Source organism: Melospiza georgiana, chromosome 6 (genome assembly GCF_028018845.1).
Source record: "Melospiza georgiana isolate bMelGeo1 chromosome 6, bMelGeo1.pri, whole genome shotgun sequence".
Lineage (NCBI taxonomy): Eukaryota > Metazoa > Chordata > Aves > Passeriformes > Passerellidae > Melospiza > Melospiza georgiana.
The window spans coordinates 12,040,070-12,064,650 of record NC_080435.1 but is presented as its reverse complement, the minus strand read 5'-3'; the positions used below and the strand labels follow the sequence as shown (position 1 = coordinate 12,064,650).

Sequence of the window (24,581 nt, the reverse complement as noted above, 5' to 3'; positions counted from 1 at the left end):
GTAAATGTGATACCTGGAGGTGTCTGATGTGCTCTGAATCTCTGCTACCCATTTGCCTTCTTGCAGGGAATCTATGAATGAGTAAACAGTCATAAACACGTGGAAAGGGAATATGAAAGATTGGAAAGGGGTTGGGTGCAATTTAGTAACAGTAACTGCCACCACAGGAAGCTTGTGTCAATCCAGGCATCTCTTGTTGCACTGTTGGATCCTCAGTGATTCTTAGGTGTCTGTAACCTAACTTGTATCAAGAAAAGTATTTGAACACAAAATACTCAGTTTGCTTTCACCATTCTTTGGGTTTTGGATAAATGAAGTAAAAAGACTACATGCTTCTGTAGTAGTGGTAAACTGAAGTCTAAAAAAGTTGCCAGAATCTGCATATTTCTAATAATAACAGTTTGTAAGCATATTTTGGTTTAATAAATATTTACTAAACTTTCATCTTTTCTGCAAAGTAGGCTGCTCTTTGATGTTGCCTTTCTTCTCTTCCTCTGTTACTGACCCATGTTGATAGAAGTTTATAGAGTTGTTGGAAAGATGTGACCAACCCTCCCTTTTCCAGTTGTAATAAAATATCTACTTACCTGACTTTAACTTAAAGCTGTTTAATTTTATATGCTTAGATGCCTCTTCTAACTCTGCTTATATTCTGCTTATATGCAGTGTTGCAACCATGACAGTCATAACACTGCTGTACCTGTTTTTCTTAACCACTTAAATAATTTGGAATTGATGGACGATCTCTATTCATATGTATGTATAACAAATACATGTGAACTTTGATTTTTATATATGTGCCTTTTGTACAAGTTAGTTTCAGAAAGTATTGAGCAAATCTTTTAATCTAAAAATAAGCTTAATTTTGGCAATATGTTTTCCAATTAACACACTAAAAACCACCAAAACCAGATGGTCTCTCCTATGACTGCCAAGTGCAAGCCCTTAACAAATTTTTGGTAGCTTCTAAATGTTAACCAAAAAGCTTGCATTATGTCATGCAGTTACTTTTTATGGCTCAAATTGTCATGCTATGGAATGATTTTCATTCTATCCAATCTGATATTTTTCCCTGATAAAGTAGTTGTGTCAAATAATAAAAACCTAATTTTAAAACAAATCTTGGTGAGCATATTAATTTGGGAAAACAAGTAACTACTTTTAATTAGGAAAAATTTTATCTTGAGCTCATTTGCTTTTTTTGTTTTCAATATTGTTTGTTGAAGTATGTATTGAAGGTAAAAATAAATTGAAGCAAGTCAGCAATGGTAAGAGGCATTCTGCAGAGGTTTTCAATTTTTAATTCTTGTTTCTGCAGTACTACTTTTTAGGAGGAATGGAGAATGCATAATGTTCTGAGATTTTGTTCTTTCTATAAAGATTTAATAACAAACTCTTGGCTGTCACTCAAGAATAGTCTCAAGCAGTACTGAAATTAGAGTAGCTTTGTTTAGTATTTATGGCTTATGTTTCAAAACCTTGAAAGTGTTGTAAGGAGTCTGATTTTTAATTTATTTTAATTTCCTCTGCCAATTTGTGGAAATGAACTTTTGTGTACATGCTGTGTCTTGGTGAAATCATAGCGATTTGTCTAGGGTATATTATGCAGGCATTTGTTAGCAGATGTGGAGAATAAAGAGTGGAGATCTACAATTGACTTGCCTTGCCGTTGGCAGGGGTGGTGGAAATGCAGTTATTGCTGTTCAGCCTCGTAGGTGCTGGTCTTTAGCTTGTTGCTTTATGAGTGCAGTGCACCTGGAGCAGACACAGTGTCATGGCTCGGAGATGGGAGTCTCTCCTCTCTGTCATACTGTGCCCCCAAAAGGAAAATTTTGTCATGTCTTGATAGCTGTATCAGTAAAGAATCCTTGCAGAACACTTTGGGTTGTATCTCCAGTGTGGTGTTAGGAAGTATGGGCCTGTATAACATCTGTGCCTCGCTCTGCAAATTTGTCAGAAAGGTGCACAGAAATGAGTGATAAATGTATCACTCAGTTTCCTCTTAGCACTAAGCAATTACATTAAATTCAGATTATTACAAATACAAGAAGAAATAGCTTTTACTTTAGACTTTGTAGCCTGAATAAATGTACTGTTTCATTTAGAAGAATTGTCAGTGCATTTCAAAAATCACTTTGCATGCTTACAGTTAGTGATGATGATTGTTATGCTTCTCTAAGACAAATGTTTTCTGTTACTGCATATTCAGGCCCTTTTATTCATAGAAGTTAATGCGAATTTACTAAAAAGATACCACAAAGGCAGCACAAAATTAATATCTTCTAATAATAATCACCTTCTTAATGTTTGGTTTGGCAGCAGAAATTTAAATGTTCGGAAGTGGCTAATTAAATAGAATAAGTGATGGAATAGTAGTACTCAGGTAATTGTTAAATAGTTTCTTTGTTGTCAGTATTTCACTGTGTTTAATCCCCAGGGATGCTCTCAAACTTCTGCAAGAGAAGCAGAAAGGTAAACCCAGTGAATTGAAACCTGTGGTTTCTCCAGCTCCTGCTGCAGTGCCTTCTCCTTCACAAGCACCAGCCGTGACTTCTTATCCAAGGCCAGCAATTCCACCAATTTCCAAACCAGGACAACCTGCTGCACTGGTAACACTTCTGCTAAGATTTCAGTATTGCTACAGCTGAACAGTGCAAAAGCTGCTTCAGTAGCTCTGAGACTTCTAGATCTAGAGAGAGGAAGGAAACTAAGGCCGCCCATATGCCCAGCTCAGGGATTTGCAGTTTTTAGTATGTCTCAGTGATTCTAAGGCAATGTAATTAAAACTGTGAAATCCTTGAAATGGTGGTCTGCATACTATTTTGTGAAGCTTGCAAATTAAAGTGATGGAAAAATTTATGTTGCAGGCCTTGGAGAAACTAGAATGATGATTTATTTTTACTGTATTTAATTAGTTTGCTTTCCTGCAAGATGTAAGTGTCCATTAATGAGTTGTCAAGAAGTGAGGAAAGAAAAGGCTTCTTGGTGGTTGCCTTGGAGAGTAATTCTGCAAACTCTAGAACCTAAGTAAGTTCCTATGTTAAATTGAAATGTTGGAAATACCAGAAAATATTTTTTCAAAGAATAAATGCCTTTGCTGCAGTAGACATCAGTAGAAATTGAAAAGCTTTTGTGAAAAACATTTTGTGGCTCTAGAACTAAATTAGATTTATCTTTTTAGTCTGAAGTTTACAATGTAGCTACAATTCATAATATTCAGAAAATGCTGCCCTTTTTTTGCACTTTACAAAGAGCCAAACAGCTCAAAAGTTCAGACTTAGATCCATTACAGAATAAAATGTTTTCATGATTGCATCAGAACATACATATTGCAATTTATTGTGTGTTGAGTACTATTGAATATGTACTAAGGATTCTATGAATCGTTATATGTTCAAGGGATATGTGCTAAAGATTAAGTATGCAGAATAATGTCTTACAGAATCATTTATCTTCTTGCCTTCTGTAGTCACTAATATTTTAAGAGATTTCTTGCAAGTTGACCTGCTTCTAGGAACAAGTTGGCGATTGAAACATTATTGGATATATCTGGAAGGAGAGAAAAGAATACCAGAAAAGATGCAATAAAGCCTGTCTTAAGGAATTACATAGGGAATTAAAAAAGCAGTAGCTTACTGAGGAGGTGTTCTTTTTATAATTTAAATGGAGAAAAGCATAATCTGAGCAATATGCCAAGTCTGGAAGATGGAACAGTGCCTTTGTACTCTGGCTGAAAATAAATGCCTCAATATTTGGATTATTTTTTTTAAGCAAGGGTAATTCTATACAATAAAATGGAATTGTTATGTCAAACCTGTTGTGTTGATCCCAGTTAATAGGAATAGACTAGAACACTCAGTGGTCTTTGTCATATTAATTTCAGTAATTGGAATGTATCACTTTTGGATACATTACCTGGGGGATACACATTGGATACATACCTAGGGGATAGTTGACATGGGCAGGAGTCACTGATGCTAATGCATAAATGCTGGAGTACTTTCAGCAAAGGGGAACTGATTGCTGTCCTGGTATTTAATATGCATCATGTGATTTCTTTAGGGCACGTTCACAGAAATCCCAGCTAGCAACATCCGAAGAGTTATTGCTAAGAGATTAACAGAATCTAAAACCACCATACCTCATGCATATGCTGCTGCTGACTGTGCCATTGATGCTGTTTTGAAATTAAGAAAAGAATTGGCCAAAGGTTAGTAGTCTGATTCACTTTAACATGTGGTAATACTAATTTGGTTATACTATAATTTAATTTTTCCTGTTTACATAAACTTCCCCAGGAGGTGGAGATTTTGTCTCGGTAGACCACTATGCATTCAAATAGGGTTTTTTTCAGTATGTTGGACTCAAGCTGTAGTTCCTGGCAGTTGTTGAATTGGACAACTTGTCAGGATACAGGGAGACTGGGGTGTTACTTTGCCAACTCACACATCACTCTTGAAGTCTTATTTTCCACAATTACCAGGCTGCATAAGCACTAGTGATGCTCTGTTTGGTGATGGAGACATTCACCTCCTAGACTGGTACTGAGTCTGTGACTTGGGTAAAATAATTTTAGGTCTAAGACACTTCAAATGTTGATCTAAAGCTTCAGGGTTACTGGCATGGTTTGAAAGCTTATCGGTTCAAATAGTAGCTTTCCTAAGCCATGTGAGCTCTCATTCAGAATAATGCAGCAGAATATTTTAATTTACATTTTTATTGCTCTGCTGATTGAGAAACTGAGGCCAGCTGTTCTGTACAGTGACTAGCCCATGCTTGTTTATCTGTTTGTGTGGTCTAAAATTAAATTTGACAGATATATTCAGGTTTTCTAGATGATGGTACAGGAGCCGCTTTTCCTTCTACTGGAGTTTTGAGTGACTAATTTTAATGCAACAGTACCCAGGTGATTTTTCTACCTGTTATTTTTCCTAATGGTATCTTATTCACAAATGAATGTCAAAGACATTTTCTGATGTTGATATTTTCTTTAAGCAGCAGCAGTTCATAAGGAATGAACCAAAAAAGGATCTTAGTTAGGAAGACTCACTTGAAATTTTTCACACCTCTCCTGCTGTTGTTGATTCTTAATGAGTATTTCCTTTAAATGCAGAGGTGGAAAAGCCATATGTCTTTGCATGAAATTGAATTACAGAGCTTGTCCTGGTAGATTTTTGTTTCCTCTGAAGGAAATTGTGGGGTTTTCTACTATTATAAACTTCAGTGATGCAGGGTAAAATATTACCAGATGTGGATCATTTAACTGTATTCCTGCTCTACTACCAGACAGTGACATTTTTGCCAAGGGTTAGGAATGTAGCATGTAAACAGAAACCAGTGTATGTTTGATGATGAAGGTACAGGTCTGTCTGATGTGAAATTCTGTCAGTGCAGCATAGAATTGAAAGTTACATTATGTTCTGTTGGAATGCTGTCTCTCTTCTTACACATAGATTACTAATCATGGCAAATGTTGCAGGCCAGTTATGTGGTAAGTGAATACTTGGTTCACTCCTCTAAATTTATGATGACTTAAGAATGTTTCACTTGATATAATTATTTATAAATTATTTTCCCTTGCAAAAATATTTTTAAAGATGTGTATGTTATATGCCATAAACCAGATTTGAAAATTAGGCAGTTTGGCTACTTGATCAGTTTTGCTGAGAGTGGTGAAGGTGGTGGAAGTGTAATGTAGTTTTTTTGTATTGTGAGAATGATGAGTTTAATATTGTGTAAATGTCATGCATTTCAGGGTAATTTTATGGCCTAATCTGCTTTGTATCTCTTATCCCTGCTTCTGATGCCACTCCTGATTTTAGTTACCAGTTTTAGTCTCCTGAAACTCTCCTGAGTGTCTTTGCATGAGATTTTTCTTGATGGATATGCCTTTTGTCCCAAGGGGGGAAAAGTTTTCCCTCTTTTATTATTGGATTTTGAAGATAAGTGACTTTCTGTTAATGCTTCTAAGAAATAAATCTGCTGAATCACTAGACTCTTGTCATCACACAAATGCTGATAAAGCAAATCTTACAAACAATGATTGTTATCTTTTTAAAAAAATTTTCTGTTTCCCTTTGCAGATGACATTAAAGTATCTGTAAATGATTTTATTATCAAGGCAACAGCAGTTACTCTGAAGGTAAGCAAATAATTGACTTTAAAAATATATTTTAGTAGTAAACTCCCAAGGAGACAAGCAAAGCATTTTGTGAGTATATGGAGATATGAGTGGGATCACAGTAAAGCTGGTAATTCTGTATTACTTATTGCCAGTAAGTTTTTTAGGTTTTTTTAGGTTTCTAGGTTTCACTGGATACGCTGTGAACTATAAAAATGAGAACTTCTTAGTGGAGATCCACTTACTGCAGTTAACATCTGCAAATCATAGTAGTTGTTTAGTCAGCAGACTACAGCCATTGCCAAGATCATTAATTTAATCTTAGGTACATCTTATTTCTTTTAGTTATAAGCAAGTCTTTATCTAAGTCTTACACAAACCTTGTTATTACCTCAGGTGTATTCTGATGGCACATTGAATGATACCTGCTTGGAAATAAAAATTCTTCTGGCAACCACTCTGCTCATTGCTAGGAATTCTCATGGCCTGGATTACCTCACAATAATATAAAAACATTGGAAAGGATGTGAGAGCTGGTTTTCTCATTTGTGAGGATAATTCAAACTGTTTAAAGGTTGAGAGGAATTTATGTTTAAGTTGGAGGAGTGTTCCTATTCCTATGGATGTATGGAATTGAGAGAACACTGGACTGGAAAAGACTTAACAGATTTCTAGCTGAACATGTACTAAATATTAATGTATAATTTGAAGAGGTATAGCTCAATGAATAATTTGGACTGGAAATAGAGAGGGTTCTAAACAGTTTCATAAGCAAGTGCCTGAGAGAAATTTCAGGCCTTATTTAGACTGGGAAAAAACCTCTGCAAGTTAATACCAAAACCAAAAGGAGGGGCTAAATATGTGTGCTGTGCTTTTGTTAGATTTGTACATAACAAGAAGCTTTTTTAGTGGTCTAATGAAACCTTTTGTGAGGAAATAGTGATACCCAAAATTTACCATAAACTGCTGGGAGTGTTGAATAACTTATCTCTGCACCAGAGAGCAGGTAAAAGGAACAGGAGACAGAGAGCAAGAGGTTTTGTGTTTTGTCTTCTGAGGGGGCTGTTAGCTTTTGAGCTGATAATAATATTGTGTTGATATGGAAGTAATCAATAAAATTCTTCTACCGTCTTGCTTTGTTAGAAATCTATGCTAGCATTTGTTTGACTATTAAAATAATACATTAAACAAGACCCAACAGATTTAACTCAGTATATCAGGAAACAAGTTCATGATCAAGCTCACATCTCATCTACTTCCTGTCAGTATTTTAAGGAAACATGTGGGCAACTGCTTTAAAATGAAAACCCACTTCCACCTGTACCTCTCCTCCCTGAAGCTGGGTGGTGTGAATACATCTTCAAGTTTAAATTCAAGGCAGTTTCATTGACTCTTTTCTGAGTGCTCTTCAGGGAATATTTTGTTACTACTTTATTTCTGAACAATGAAAAATGTGTTGTTCTAGCTCTAATGAGCTGACTGCAGCTGGTTTGACAGTTTGACACACCTCAAGATTCTGCTTGTATTGGTTCTTGAACATGCTAAATTTCTCCTTCACTTAGGATATCACAACTTCAGTTATGGCTTCTCTGTTTCAGCTTGGTCTAGATATTTGACAGGCAAGATTGTATGAATGTGCCCGTGGGCTCACCAGGTGACTGCCCAGTAGAACCATTCTTCTTTCTGGTACAAGGAGGGAGAAGGGTGCAGAAAGGAAGTAAAATTTCCAGGCTGATATCCTCAAGTGGCTGGGCTTTGTAGCAACACCTCCTATAGCAGCTGTCCTTTCATTTACAAAGTGACAAATTCTGTCCCTACAGTCTCTTTTTATATAAAGAGTTTGAGTTGCACAGCACCTGCTTGAGAGCATCTTAAAACTGTCTAAAGCTTAGGACTTCTAGAAGTTTATTTAGCTTGCAAAGAAGAATACTACATACTTTTTTCTTCTTTTCTCTCTTTCCTTCTTTTTTTTTTTCCCCACTGTACATGCTGGTGTTGAAGAATAGAAACACAGAGTACTGTTATACCACTTCTTCCTAGGAGTGCAGTTACTTTAGATAGACAGTCACTTTTGATATTGTGTCCCTCCTGTAATTTTTCTGGAATATCTTCTTCATTTCATTAAACTCAAAAAACTAAATGAAATTATCAGTGAACATCTCAATTTTAACTTAGTCCACCCACAAAAATAATCTGATGCATTTTAGGAGAACATCTGAATAACAGTGAGTGTACCTGCAACATAAATTATTTGTTGGGAATCATGCTTGAGAAATCAGTGAAAAACATGTGGACATAGTAGGATGTCCATTTCCATGCTTTAAGATCCAGCATCCTGTGATTTATTTTGTGGGAGAAGTTGCATTGCTTTGAGGGTTTACATGCTGGCCATCATAAGGTGTTATCAGTGAGGAAATTTACGTTGCATTTGAAGTAATGTGGGGTTTTTTTCCCAGCAACACCAAACAAACTTCTGTCTGTCCTGCCATTTTTAGTTTCTGGTGCATAAATTTCCTTCTTTTTGATGAAGTAAAAATTAATAAAATCAGCAAGCTAATTCGCTTGGCGGATGCCTGTAGGTAGCTATGTGTCTTAAAGGAATTTCCTTTTTCTTAATAACTGATTGCACTGTTATTCTTCTAACAGCTGTCTTTTTTTTATTGTCTGTCTGTGTTTTAGCAAATGCCAGATGTGAATGTAACGTGGGATGGGGAAGCCTGCAGGCGGCTGCAGTCCATTGACATCTCCATTGCCGTGGCAACGGACCGAGGGCTCATTACGCCAATCATAAAAGATGTTGCTGCCAAGGGAATAAAGGAAATTGCTGCCTCTGCAAAGGTGGGTCTGAAATGTGCAGCAGGCTGAGGAATGGAGCAGCTGTATGGTTTTCTGTAGCAGAAAATGTAGCGTGACCCAGATACACATCAGTAATAACAAAGGCAGTGGAACTAAAGCGGTTTCAGCATTACTTACACTTCAAAATTCTTATTAATTTTGCAACTGCATTTTTCATCAACAATAATATTGTGTTATTTATTTGAATGGTGGCTAGACTGCTTGAAAAATAAACCTGTACAGACTTTTGCAATTTAATATAATTGAAATTCTTTAATCCTCAAGAGAATGCTACTTAATGCTAGTTTCATTAGTATTTCCAGTCTTGGGGTTTGAGATTTTGGTTTTTTGTGTTTTTTCCCTTTCCCAGAAAATTTCTTGTGTCTGCGTTTTCTACTCTTTGCAGTTATATTATGGAACATATTTCTGTCTGCATTTTTTTCCAATATGCAGTTCAGTTAAGGATGTAACATCAAACTCCTCAGACTAATGAGCAGTATTTTGCATAGACCAGGTGCCAGTCAGAGTGATATGTGGCAGTTGTTGCCAGATAAAGGAGTGGGTTTTGGCAGGCAAAAGTAGAATGAATGATAAAATGTCCCAAGACAGGCCATTTTTTGTCATTTAACGAGTGCTAATCAAAGACCTACAGCATCTGAGGAATGCAGTCCTAGGACATAAAAGTGTCCCCAAACTAGACAGTACTGCACTTCATAAATTTTTGCCTTTTGTGTGAAACTATAGAAGCCATAATAGTCTGTGTTGATGGAGGGGAACAGCCAAAAAGTTGTGGCAGAAAAAGATGGGTTATACCACAAAGCATTCATCAATGGGTGTCTTTAAGATTTTTTTTCCAGTCCATATTGCTTACTTTATGCTGAATGTGTTGTGAAAGCAATTCCTTACACTAGTATCCAGTTGAGGAGGAAGGTCAGCTGAGGTTGTTGTGGGGTTAGTGATAGAATGACAAGAAGAGAAGCATTGTTCAGTGTTCTGCTTTCATTATAATCCCCAATACCTGTAATAGTGTGCAGTATTGCAAACCTCTCTTACCACAGATCAATGTCCTGCAGTTCCCATGATGGAAATGCAGCTTGTGTTACTTTCAATGGGGCCATGATAGTGAGCATTCCCCTTGCCTTTCAAGTGGAATGTGTGTGACATAGGTGTCCACACTAACATCATTTTACTTTTCAGCTTCCTCACTGAATTACTGAAATAAACACGTACCTGATGTGCACACACTGGAACTGCAGCTGCTTCTCTGTCAGTCTCCCTTGTAGTTTGGCAGGCACTGTCTTTGTGTAATTGCTTATCTGTCCCCTTCTGCTGCATGTTAATGTTGACTTCTTTCCAGGTCATGTGCATCCTGGCACTGGATTGTCATCATTCAAATAATGCAATTGCACAAACGCATCACGCTTCTATTGATCCTGTTGTGTGAATACTGTTCCCATGTCTATTGTCTTCACCAATTATTCAGAGATGAGAAAAAGCCTAAACTAAAGCTTAGTGTATCTTTGTAACTTTTACATGCTTATTATGAATTTTAGAGTTTTGTACAGCTCTGTGATCGTATCTTGGAACATAGTATGAACTTGGGCTGTATTTGAAGCTTTCTTCTGTTGAATTTTAAAGTAAAGTCTCACAAATGAAATGGAGATCACAGAAGGAGTGACCTTAAAGGCACCCTTCTAAAGGTGGCTGAATGTTTAGCTGGGAGAAATATATTCATTTAGTCTGGTAGAAAGTTCTGAAATGGTACATGTCAGTTTCTTTAAACAAATATGTTAGGAATACTATTAATTTATCTCATCAGTATTTTGCTAGATAATCTAAAACCACCAGAGAGAATGGTGGTTTCATTGTAAAAACTGGAACAATATTTGGAAGGTGAGAGAACAGCTTTTATTGAACAGCCAATATTGGTGGGAAAATGAAGTTTTGTGTCCTAGTCTCTTTGCCAAATCATTGCAGATAGAACAACAGTGTTGCTGAGGTGCTTCTCTAAATCCAAAAGCAAGTGACTTTTGCTTACCTAATACCTCTGTGGTACTTAAAAATGTCTTATTGAAATAAAAAGAATTAGTCTATTACAACACACAATGTTTTTCTTTTCTCTGCCTGTTTTCTTTCATCTTCTGTAGGCTCTAGCAAAGAAGGCCAGAGATGGAAAATTGTTGCCAGAAGAGTACCAGGGAGGATCCTTTAGGTAAAACTTAGCAGCATTTAATACATGCACCATGGGTTCAGAACTGTTTTATCCTCAGCTATTCCACTGTCTTTTAATGCATTGCTTTTAAAATCTTGCTCTGTTTAGATTGAAACCCCTTGTGATGGTTCTGAGGGTCAAACCTAGACTGAGTGTCTTGTATCAGGGGGAAACAATTACCCTGCTACAGGTTCATTTCATCTGTACTTGGCACTGGTGAGGCCACACCTTGAGACCTGTGTTCAGTTTTGGTTCCATCCCCACAAGAAAGACATTGAGGTCCTGGAGTGTGTCCAGAGTAGGGCAGTGGAGCTGGTGAAGGGTCTGGAGCACAAATCTTGTGAGGAAGAGCTGAAGGAACTGGGATTGTTAAATCAGGAGAGACCATACCACTCTTCGCTCTTTCTGCCTAAAAGGAGTATAGTTGTAGTGAGGTGTGGGTTGGCCTCTTCTCCCAGGTAGTAGCAGGAAGAGAGGAAATGGCCTCAAGTTGCACCAAGGGAAGTTTAGATTGGATGTTAGGAAAAAATTCTTCATGAAATGGATTGTCAAGCATTGTAACAGGTTGTCCAGGGAAGTGGTTGAATCATCATCCCTGGAAGTGTTCAAAAAGCAGGTGGATGTGACACTTCAGGACTTGGTGTGTGGTGAATATGGCAGTGGTGCCATTTGATGGTGGGACTGTACCATTTAATCCTCTTTCCAGTCTTTTCTGTAACCATAACCAGAAAGGAGGAGATGGTGGGCCAGCTTTCTCCATAGACAACTTGTCACAGAAGAATTCAAGCCTTTCCTAATGTACCACTTGACAGGTGGTGACCCAGGCAGAAATGTTTTCATGTGATACTTGTGATACCTAGATGCCCAAATTTTCTTGCTTAGTGGATACCAGCAGCCATTGTAACCTGCAGTTGTGATGCTCAGTCTAAAAGACATTTGGCTTGGAACAGAGACAGTCAAAATATATTTAAAGACATTGCTTTGCTCGCTTACTTTCTGGCTTCATTGTGTGCAGTGCAAGAATCCATTGCTGTAAAGAAATGAGACTTTTTAAAAGGTGCATAATTCTTAATTGCAAAAATTCCAAACCCTTGAGAGTCTGCGTGTGCTCAACTGAAAACAGTTCAGATCTATTTTTAACTTAATAGGTTTTGCCTTGGAGGAAATTTAAATTATAGCAGTTCTTGTATATAGATTATTTCCTGGAGGTGATGTGTAATTTCTGATGTTACTGAAACTCCTTTCTGTTTTATTCAGTATCTCCAATCTGGGCATGTTTGGCATCAGTGATTTCACAGCAGTCATAAACCCTCCTCAGGCCTGCATCCTCGCTGTGGGCCGAGCCAGACCAGCGCTCAAGATTGTGGAGGATGAAGAAGGGAATGAGAAACTTGAGCAGCATCAGCTCATGACAGTGACTCTCTCGAGTGATGGTCGGGTGGTGGATGATGAACTGGCTTCAAAGTTTCTGGAGACCTTGAAAGCCAATATAGAGAATCCAATGCGACTGGCCTTAAATTAAACTCGGTGAAGATTGCTTCCTGTTTTGGCAACATAGATAACTATTATATACTTAGGGTTGTTTTTCTGTATAGAGGAGTAAATAGCTGAAGACGGACAGTTAAAAATATTTAATTTATTAATTAATGTGAAACACTCATGATTTTAGTCTTCTATAATAACCAGGTTTCGTACTGTAAAGCTAAAAGACTTTGAAGTTAACATACCACATTTCTTTAAACACATAGTACCAATGGCACATGTTTGCATAGGAGAGTCAATCTCATCTGTAAAAAAAAACTCAATAAAACTTCATGAAATATAAAAGGGAATAATAGAATAATTTGGGTTGCAAGAAACTTTTAAAGGTTGTCTAGTCCAGCTTCTCCTACAATGACCAGGGATGCCTTCTGAGCCCCACCCACCCTGACCTTGAATGTTTCCAGAGATAAGGGATCTTCTGCCTCTCTGGGCAACCTGTACTGTCTTTTACCACCCTTGCTGTAAAAATCTTCCTTATATCTAGTTTGAATCTACCCACTTTCAGTTTAAAACTATCACCCCTTCTCCTATTGCAACAGGCCCTGCTAAAAATTTGTTCCAGTCTTTTTTAAAAGCCTCCTTTAAGAATTGAAAAAAACAGAACTTAATTGTGCAGTATTCTCAGAGAGGTCCCAGTATGAAAGGTCAAATTTTGCACACTGAATAGTTGCTGATTAATGCTGTTCTTTGCATGGATGGAATGTAGATGTAAGTAGAAAGTGTTTCATCATCAGTGTATATTGAAATGTAACTTGGAGGCTCAAGTGCAGTGGCCTGATCTTTAACAGAATTAGATTGGTATCTTTCTTACATATAAATATGGAACCACATATTGCATGTAAATGTTATGAAATAACTGTGTTTACAGGACCTCATGAGAATATAAATTGTCAATAGAATTATGGGAGTTTGTCTTATTTTGGTTTGTGCAATTGCTTTTTCCTAATGATTTGTAGGAATTAATTATGGCAGCAACTCAACAAGTAAACAGCTACTTGCAAGACAGCCTTTACTTTAAACTGACGTGAGAGTTTTTGATAAATGAGTTTGCTTCTTTAGCTTCTTCTGTCATAAATTTCACAAACTATTAGTTTGAGTGGAGAGATTTTTGATTACTAGATATAGTTTACTGTACAGGAATGGACATAGCCATTCTTTATTTCCAAGAGTTTTTTACTGATAAACCATATTAAAATTGGTTCCTGAGGATTATTTTGCAATTTGAAACTATTGACTTCCAATTTTTCCAAAGCTATTTGTTAACCTCGTATTGCTGTGGGGGAAAAAAAAAAGGATCAATTTCTATATTGTCTTTAATGTAGAAGAAGATCTCATTATTTGCTGCATCAGCTCTGCTCAGATTTTTCAGGCCGATTACAAATCTGATTTCCTGCTTTTCGCTCGTGCACGCGTTGTTGCAGGGGTGCTGTGTTTCCCCTGCACCCCAGGTGGTGCTCCTGCAGGTGAGGGCTGCATGGCTGCTCCGTGTCGCTGCAGTTCTGCATGTTCTGCGATCCCTTCTTGCGAGCCAGGGCTTTTCCTGCGCCCTCGGAGCCGCTGGAAGGCGCTGTTGCATGCAAGGATGGCATGGGATGGGATTTGTGTCCCGTCTCACCCGCATGGCTGCTCTCATCCGCTGTGCTGTCCCAGCAGGCAGGGCAGCTTCTGCAGGTTAAATCAACCTTTGGAGCTTCGGAACCGGGCAAGGCTAACACAAGGTTGAATTGCAGTTTCTTTGCAACCGCCTGCTTTGCCAGCATTGTTATTTGAAGCAGATATAATGTGTCAGTCATCAGCCTGTGAAGGAAATGTGTGGAGTTCAGATGGGTGGTAGCAGTCAGATCTCCTTAATTCAGAGGAAATGTATCCTTTGGCAACATCTAGCCCTTCAGAAGCGAGGCAACAAATATGTGCCTATACGGATTAAATATTCAGTACCTTCTTGATGATTTGGGATAGGAACAATGGGTAAATTGCCAGAAAGTGAATAATTGGTAATGGGTATGCTTGCTTTTGAAGCAAATTTTCCTCAAAGTAAAATTTTTCAGATGAGAAATGTAGCTTTCTGTATTTTATTCTTTCAAATGTCTTCTGACAGCCTATTCTTTACATACCAAAGCAAGAAATACAATGAAGATATCTATTTTCGTGAGTAATGTTTTAAAAAAAAAGCATAAAAATGGAGTATACTAATATGTGCTGGAAATGTGTGCCTTTAGGATACATACTATCTTTGTATCATTTTCCATTGCAGGAGGCATGATTGAGGAAAAAAAAAGCTATTTTATACTTTGTGATTGTTGGCAAATATTGAATTGTGTGTCACACTTTAATCCCTAATTGCAATATCACAATATTTGACTTTTGGGCATTTTTTTTTTCCCTGCAATCTACTCAAAATAAAATCTCTCTAATTCCTGCTTGATGCTGTATCCTGCACCTCGGGATACAGTTGGCTCTACTGGCTGCCAGGGCCCACTGCTGACTCATATGCAGTGATGTTCTATTCTGTTTGTCCCAAAAATGTTGAAGGCATAGAGAGCAGATTCCTCTAAGCCAGTATAGCAGTTGCATCCATAATAGATTAAACGGGGAAAAAATTGATAAGCTGAAAGTATCTTTCAGCATGTTCTTTAGTTAAGCATAAGGTTTGAACTTTAAACTTGGGATTTCTTTCTGTGTAGTCATGCTTGAGTGAATCAGGAGGATGTTCATGGTAGCAGATGTGTAGAAACATGTCCAAGAAACACAGAAACTTAGGATCTGAGTGAAATCACGTGTTGATTGAACTGGGGTGAAAATCACTCACTGGAAGCTACAGGCTGCTCTGCATGTTTACTTTACAAAATCTGCATCTTTCATCTTTATCAGTGAAAAACCATCACTGTTTGCCTGAATCTGTTTGCGCTCCTTCACTTTTACGTCAATTTTGTTTCAACTTGTAGGTGTTGTGGTACATAATTATTCAGCTACAATAACCATACTGTTCTTCCCTTTCTCCATAATAATGGCCCTACCTGGCAAGTTAAACATTTGTGTCATTATGAGACAATAAGTAGCTGGAAAATGACAGACATTTCTGTTTGTTCTGTACCTGTATTAAGTGATTCATGTGACGTTAATGAATGCCACTATTTATCTCCTTCAAAGATAAGAGAGCAAGAGAAAATTCCCTTTTATACTTTGGAAGTTTTCTTGAGTCCTAGACCTAGACAGGAAGAAAGGGCAGCCGTGAACATTTTTATTTCTGCTCACTGTTGTATGAAGAGTGAAGTGAATTGTTAAAGCAACAGTTCTCTCCTGCAGTTCAATGATTTTTTCATTGTCTGTGTGACGTGTATTACAGCACACTCTTCAACTTGCAGGAATCTGATGAATTGAAGGATACTCTCCATCAACCTAGGCATCAATTAATCCCTGTTTCAGTTTCCTATTTTAAGAAATAGTTATGTTTCATTTTGCAGCTTTGGTACACTTTTAATTTCTTCTCTGCCAAATATATTATAAGCTTACATATCTGAGGAGGCTATTTGTTTGTGCAGATGCTTACACTTGCTGTGTCACGTCCCAGTCTGCGTTAGCAGCATGGAGGTTTCTACAGACAGCATCATGCTGTTTCCTTCTCCTTTCCTGGAGAACAGGAACTGATTCCTGGGTTGATCAGAAAAAGAACTCTTCTTACACTCTTCTGAAGTTTGAAACTTTTGACTTACAGTGTGAATTTCAATCCAATATTGTGCAATATGTGATTTGCTCATTCTAGGATAGTAGGAAAGAATTCTACAGCACCTTTACTATTCTTTTAAAATACAAACAATGCACTGATTCAAATGAAAGTAACATTCAAATTCCACCCCCACCCCCAAGAGTATTTAGAGAGTGAACTAATTTGCAGTTATTGTGGAGTCAATTCAGAAGTTAATTGGCTGTGCCCAGGGAAATTCATCAGATGTTTTAATACCTTGCATTTATCTGTTGATAAATAGAGAGGAATTACAGCTTTTTCAGGTGGGTTTGGAGTCTTTTCTCTGTCCATTCCTATTTTGAACCTACTATAGCTATCACAGTCTTCAACGTAGGTGGTGTCTTACTCAAGCTCATAATGAGAGCTAATGATTCTGAGTGACTCCCAGGCTGGAGCAGAAGAAACATTTCTGGATATGTGGAGTTATCTGCAACAATGCTCTAAGGTACCTCCTTGGCTGCTATCCATATGCATTTCTGTGCTCTCTGGCAGCTGCAGACAGAGGCCACAGAGGGTTGAGGCCCTCTTACTGAAGTGGATAATACTCATAGAAGTGATTATTGAAATTCACCTGTCAAGGCTGTCTCAAATATTCAAATGGCTTAAATTTTAAGTGTAGTCTGAGCTGAGAGAGGCACTTTAGCCAAAGACTAGATTTAAGCAGTTGCAGGAAGACATCTGTAATTTTGAAGACCATCCCTATTGTGGAAGGTAGAAGAGATGAAAGAAAGTCAGAAGAAAGGAGTCTTTTTCACCTGCATTTGAATAGCATTCTTTGTGTAGCATTATCTCTATTTTATTCATTATCAAGGAGTGTCTGGATTTCTTTAAGCCATAAAGTATAAGCAGGTGATCTCTGACTGTGTAATTCTCATAGGCAAACTCTAAAGGAAATAATGCTTTAAAACTTTAATATTCCTTAATGCATTTAGAAAGGGAATTTTACTTCTTGGACCTCCTTTTAAAGGAAATGCATAATTCCTGTGTGTGTGAGTGCCCATGTGCAATCTCTGCATGTGCAGAGACAGACAGGTAAAGACCATCTGCTGCTTTTTCAACCATGTTTGTTAAAGCCTTTCATATTTCGGCTACAGGATGAACAGGGGCAGGCTTCTGAATTCCCCTGCTGAGACTTCAACATTTCTGCTTTAATGTTGGTGTTTCGATGTGTGTGTACAGGTACAACACTGGGGGAGGCCTGAGAGAAACCTGCCCTGATTGCATTTGAAGAGAGTAATTGCAACATTGCATCTGTTGCTCAAACAGGAGTGATGAGACAGGTGCAGTGATAGCTGGGAGCAAATACTCTTGGCTAAGAGAGACACCCTGAAGAATCTGTGAAGCAATCTTTGAGTGAGAAAGCAGCCTTCCCGTGTACCTACCTCGCCACAGTATTTTGGAGCTGTGGAAGGATGAAGAGTTGTCTTTTGTGAGAATAATTTGTCCAATTGAAGAGGTTTTAAACTTTTTTTTTTTGTTAAATAATAGAAAGACATTTAACCAAGTAAAACGTAGAATAGTTGTGTAATACTCAACTTACAGATAAATCTATCATATCTCATCTAAGAAAACACATGGTATAGGGACTGCTTTAGGCATAGGCTAAGCCATTATTTTTCTCTGTGCTTTTCTAAGCATGAGTCCAGTTTAATTTTTAAGCTGCCTAATGTGGTAATTGTCCTCCTGTGGGTGTGCACTATGTCCAGCTCAGTAGTGTGTGTCTGTGTGTACCATTCAAATCAAACTGGACATGGATGATGATTGATAATTTAACTTCAGAATTGTGACATCAATACCAAAGGAAATGACATCTCTAAAATAGCAACAAGCAAAACAAACAAAAAACCAACCAACCAAAACCCGCCTCGTGAATAGCTATAATGCTCCACTGAGACAAGAGTTTTAACTGGTGGCAGAAAGTGACATTAGGACAGGAAAAAAGTAACTCTGTGGAGAGCTCAGTGGCATAAGAACTCTGGATTCTTGCATACCTAAACACTGAGAGGGTGGGGAGTGTTTGTTTTCAGGGGTTTTTTTTCAGTTTTTAGAATAATTAAATACAGAAAGAAGTGGCTTTGTTGTAAGTGACAATTTTTTTTCCCATAGCAACCACAATTTCTAATTAAAAGTTCTAGAATGCGTTCTTTTGACTCTGGAAGTTTTAGGGATTTCTTCTGAAGTTCTTGTGGTATTAAAAATAATTGTTTTCATGTGGTTTGCCATTATTTTTGTGGTAATTTAGAATGCTTGGCTGGAGTTTCATAAGTGAAGAAGAGATTAAACAACTAGAGATTGCAATTTTCTTTGCTTGAAGTATGTAGCTGCTAGGTAAGTTTTCTGGAGTAGGTGCCCCTGTCAATAACAGCAGGAAATGTAAAGATGGTCTTTTTGTAGGCTTTCAGCCATGTGAGAACAATATCTAATTTCTTCTTGCTCAATTTCCTTTTTTTTCCCAGTTAAAATTAGTTTCAATATACTGAAAGTAGTAGTGACCTAGTTTACCAAAACATTTATAAACACAATGATGTTTTTACAAAATTTTGAATTATATCTGCACATAAAAATGTTTTCATTAGAATTCTGAAGGACATTCCAAAGATGCTCAGTTGCACAAGTTTTGTTTCAGATATAGATTTATGTCAGCAGCAACGTGTATGCATAAAGATTATTTTAGTAATGACCACCACTTTTAAATTAAGAGGTCATTTTAGTAGGAGGTTATTTATGTGTCAGCTGTTTAAATAATTTGAAGAATTTCTTATCTGGCAATGTGTAATCAGTTTTTACGACCATCCCAGAAAACCTTGACTCACCTCACCATGAAGTCCTAAGAATTTGTGTTATCTCTGAAATCCTTGTACAAACAGACCTTTTTACAATAGAAGTATATTTGGACTTGAAAGAAATCTTCAACTGTTTTTGAAGGCTGTGAGGAGTCAACTTTCTCAGGTAGAGTTAAGTTTTTGTGAGTTTCTGTCTATCCTCCTTTTAGCAACTGTTTTCTTGCTAGTATGCAGAGAATCTAGATTTCTGAAATAAAAATAGTGCTGGGACTGCCCACAGAGGTGCCAAGAGACTAAAAAGATTAGAATAGCAGCTCCAACTACATCTTAAAAAGCTGCCTTTGGCTTCCAGTGATAATGTGAAATATCAGTGAGGAAGCCCTTTGTTGTTCATGTGTCTCAGGTCTCTTGGGGCTGCCTCACATCTTTCAAGTAATCAAACTGTGAGAAGGCGCGGACAACAACTGACCACACAGCAGAAAGCTGAAGCATCCCTCAAATGTTTACTAGCAGTCCTGGCTAAACAGGGAGGTCTCTGCTGGCTGGAATTCTACAAAAGTGTCACCCGTCTACAGAATGAGTTGGAAGGAGGATTTGGGGAACCACAGGTCTGTCAGCCTGACCTCAGTGCCAGGGAAGGTCATGGAGCAGATTGTCCTGAGTGAGATCACACAGCAGGAGCAGGGCAGCCAGGGGATCAGCCCAGCCAGCACGGATTGGGAAAGGGAGGTTCTGTTTCAGCAACCTGATCTCCTATGACAAAATGACCTGTTCAGTGGATGAGGGAAAGGTTGTGGATGTTGTCTACCTTGACTGTGGTAAAGCTTTTAACAGCATTTCTCATTTTCAGCATTTTCTCCAGCATCCTCCTGGAGAAGCAGGCTGCCCATGGCTTGGAGAGGTGTTTACTGGTTAAACACTGACTGGATGGCTGAGCCTGGGGATGGTGTGACTGGATTTATCTGCTGTCAGCCATTGGAACAGGCTGCCCAGGGAAATGATTGAGTCACCATCCCTGGAGGTATTAACAGACATATAGATGTGGCACTCAGGGACATGGTTTAGTGCTGGACCTGGCAGTGATAGGTTTACATTTGGACTTGATCTTGAGAATCTTTTCCAGCTAAATGATTCTATGATCTGGTTCAGCTACTTGGGGACATTTTAAAGATTCCAGAAATTAGGGTGAGAGATATTTTACCAGAGAGCTAGATTTCTGTTTTCCTTGTCCTGATTTTAACAGTGCCCCACACTATATCTTAAATAATAACAATTTCTCCATCACCAGAAGTGCGAAGTCTCAGTGTTCCTGGGGGTGAGGTCATTCTGTTTGTGATGGAGATGATCTAGAGGCACTTGGTTTATGTTTGTTAGATGTAGTTCTCAAAATTTCAGGCAGTTTGTGAATTTTATGGCAAAAACCTCACAGCCCTGCTGCTTCCCTCTCTTGAAGCCCAGGCTCCTGTCCCTTCTCCATCATTACATCCCCTTTCCATGGCTCTGGATAATCCTTGCTCATGCTGTTTCTCCCTGAAGATATCTCCTGTGCTTAGCAGCACTGTGGCACAAACTGGTTGATATTTATCTTCACAGTTCTGCAAAAGGAGTAAAGCAGTGGCTTTAAGTAAGAATTGGTGATTATTTTCTATATATATTTGTGTGTGTGTGCGCTGTTGTATTCATTTGCCTAGCCAGAAAACTCTTTGAATGGTTTGTTTTGAGCTAAGTACTGAAAGCCTGTGAAGCAGGGAGAAATATTAAGATTACTTTATTTCCTCCTTTGTAAGCTGTTCATGTAATCCAGCAGAATTTGCCACTCCTTCTAAAGAATTCTTTTGTCTATCCATAAACTGGTTTAATTCTTTCAGATTCACTAAAGCAGGACTCCTTAATGACATAATGTGTTTTACATTTTAGAGGAGGGTACCTCTGACTGTTACCAAATCACTTTACTAGAGACTGTTCACTGACTGATATATAAAATACATTGTTGAAGTTAGCATTTTATTTTACTCGGTTTTTTTCTTTACCTCTCAAGCCACGTTGTGATTGTCGTGGCCCTTTACATCTGATTTTTAAAAAAAGAAAAAAAAAAAGCTACAGAAATAGGGGACAATAGCTGCTTTTCAGCAGTGGTGCCTGGAGACCAGATGGGATATCCAAAGGTGTGTAAAATAACACTGAGGCTTGCATGTAAACAACAAACTCGTATCTGAGTTGCATCACTAAGCACAGAGAGAAACCACTGCTAGGTTTGGACTTGCCATTCCTTGTTTCCCTAGAGAATAAGCTTGAATGATTTTTTTCAATTGAATTTTTTTTTTGATAGGACCTTTGTACTTTCACTGTAAAAGGTAAGAAGTCATTTTGAGTGCTGTTCTCAACTAGATAACAAAGGATTTGCTGGGAAACAGCTTGATTTTATTATTGTTCTGGTAGGTTTCAGATTTTCATAGCAGTGAACTGAATTTCAATGGAATAAAGTAAATGGAATAAAATGGAGTAAATGGAATTTCAATGGAATAAAATAAAAAGTGGAATAAAACAGGAGACACTTTCGTCTTCACTTTTGATTAAATCTCATCCAATTTTCAGCATCAGCTGCTGTTATCTTTAGCTTGGAGATTTGGATCATGACCTGAAGGGGAGGAAAGCTCTGTCTAGTGAGCCCTGGCACAGAATTAACTGTGTACAAATGACTGTTGAGTTTTAATTTTAGGTGCCCAGGAAACTCCAAACTTCACACGTAGTATCACCCCAGATTTCCAAGGACTGCCTGCTCACCAGGTGCTTACCAGATGATTTACATATGAAAGAAAACACAGAAATTTTTGAAAATCAGGAACTGAAACATATGTAACTGCTACTAAAATTGTATAAGGTATGTGCAAAAATAAATTAAAAGCATGCTCTGATTTCATATTGAACACATCCAGCCAAGAAGACAATCATCTTCTTTTTTGAGTATTTAGATGTAATAACAGTTAAAATTTAATAGCTATCCTCAGCATACATAGTAAATTAATGTGAAATATAGTTACTACTTCTCTACAAATTTTTTAATTTTTTTAAATCCCTAAACCTAGACATAAAAAAGACAAAAATCTCACTAAAAGTAAACAGACATTTTGCAGCATACAGTACTTTCCAACACCTAAGGATAATTAGCTAGGCCTCTCTTAAATATTTTGCTTGTACAATAAAACATTTCTTTAGTGAATAGTAGGCTGACACTGGGGCAGGAGAACAGCAGGGGAAGAAAGCAAGAGATGCATGTACATGTTGGTGCTGATTACAACACACCAGCTTTGTTGTCTTAAACCAAGAACATCATCAAACCAATGCCTTTGTGCTTAAACACCAAAGCAAATTAATTGCTATAAAATGCCACAAAAAGGATTTTTTTCCACTGCCATTTCAGCTGATTATATGGAATAAGAATTAAAAATTAATTAGCATTATTGTAATTCAAAGTTAGGTAATTAAGTCTATAATTAGGCCTGATTTTTAGAACAGATGAGAATGCAATTCCAACTGTATTCCAAGGAAGATAAATTGTCTGGAGGGGGAGTACATTCTGGCAGTTGAGATAGAAGGTTCCAGAAAGAGACTTGCTAAGAGAGTTATTTCCAAGAAAAAAGCATATTCCAGAGACTAGAGATGAATATCAAAAATGGAGCTGCAGGTGACGTGGCTGGCATTGCAGGAAGCAGAGCAGGTCTGGGGAGCCAAAGAAGAAGTTTGCCTTAGAGTTGTTCACTGTCCCCTTGTGTATTCTCCATGAGAACACTGTGCTTCAAAGATTTTCTGCCTTTACCTTCTCCAGCCATGTTATTAAATTCTGACATGTCAGAGAGTCAAATCTTTTATCCACATATCAACACCTTGCATGGCAGATTCTTTTATAAAATTGTTCTTGCTCTTTAGCTGGGAAAAAAACATAATCTAGATTGTACACAGAAGAAAATCTTATCAGAATTATTAACAGTAGTGTGGGTACTTGTGAAGGAAGGAGTTTCTCTATAATAACTAAATGCCTGATATGGTATGTCATCCCTAAGGTAGAATGGTTCATCTCCAGTGGAGGTATCATTCATTCTTTCTGGAACTTTGGAAACGGTTGTAACTTTCCAGGCTGCATTTCAACAGTGTACTGTTTATCATTAATCTGCAGGAATTTGAAGCAGGCATACCCTTGTGTTCTGATTCTGCACCTATTTCACCAAGCAAGTTCAGTTTAATCTATTATAAAGTAAGCTCTGTTTTCTGGAATGCACCAAAGGGTGTGGAAAACTGTCTAAATATGCCTGCACTAGGGACAGAAGACAGAATTACATAGGAGGAAGAGAATTGCTGATACCTAAGACAAGTTAAAAAATCCACCTACTAACTTCCTGCATTACCTTATAACAGCTGGAGTGATACAGAGAAGGATGTCTGGAAAATAAGTCATTTGCAATTAAGTATGGACATAGATACATCACTCATAAGTTTTCAATTTCTAGTATGGAGAGAAAGAAGCAGGAATCAAAGCCTGTAATGCAGCTGTCCCCTAGATTTGGAAGAAACTTGCTTCTTCTTGTGACCTGAATTTTCCACAGGTTTTTTTAATCTTCAGCCTATAATAGAATAAAACATTTACTATCTTAAACTTTAAGAATGTCACTATTTCCATCCCTGACATTTAGATCCACTGCCAAACCACCAAAGTAACTGCTGTTATCCTTAAAACAGCAGATTAATTTCTATGGCAGTAAATAAGCTAAGGAAATGACAGTAGTGTATTAGAGAGAGTCAGCACTGCTGTGTCTTCTTGAGAAAAGTTCCATTGTACTTCATAAATAAGAAGCTTCATCTCTAATGTTTACTACAGAGTTACTGCATCTTACTGATTCATTATTTGCAGTCTGTTTCTGAGAAAGAAAAGTGCTGTCATTGCTCTTCTGTCTGAGCAGCAGAATTGTTATAATATGCCAACGTGTTTCTAACAGCACAAATGCACTATGACCTGTGAATGCCAGATCCTCTCTGCAGTTTTCACAGACTCCAGAAAAAACAGAATCTTTGCGGTGCTGATAAACTTCTGGTGATCAACCATGGCTGTGACTGATGGCTGCAACTGAAATAAGGTGCAAGCTATCAACTCAGTCTTCCACTCAGGGGTCATTGAGGTCAGGGGTAGATAGCCAGAACAAGGGGCACATTTCTGCTCAATGCAACCAGAAAATGGTTCTTTGGTAGCTAATGTTTTCTTTGTATGGGAGTAGCCATAAGGGCTCTGTTTGCAGATTGCTTTGCACAATCGACCTGTCCTACCTGTTGCCAACCTTTCCAGTTCCAGCA

The 24,581-nt window shown here is 37.8% G+C and overlaps 1 protein-coding gene across 1 annotated transcript in view; it reads left to right on the top strand.

Moving 5' to 3' along the window:
* The window catches only part of PDHX (pyruvate dehydrogenase complex component X), a 33,294-nt gene extending 19,579 nt beyond the window's left edge, over positions 1–13,715 (top strand). The window contains exons 6-11 of the mRNA XM_058026053.1: positions 2,438–2,609; positions 4,063–4,210; positions 6,084–6,142; positions 8,801–8,959; positions 11,104–11,168; positions 12,426–13,715. Of these exons, the coding sequence (XP_057882036.1) occupies positions 2,438–2,609; positions 4,063–4,210; positions 6,084–6,142; positions 8,801–8,959; positions 11,104–11,168; positions 12,426–12,690 (868 nt within the window). The 3' untranslated portion in view covers positions 12,691–13,715. The remainder of the gene's footprint in view (positions 1–2,437; positions 2,610–4,062; positions 4,211–6,083; positions 6,143–8,800; positions 8,960–11,103; positions 11,169–12,425) is intronic.
* The last annotated feature ends 10,866 nt before the right edge of the window (positions 13,716–24,581 follow it).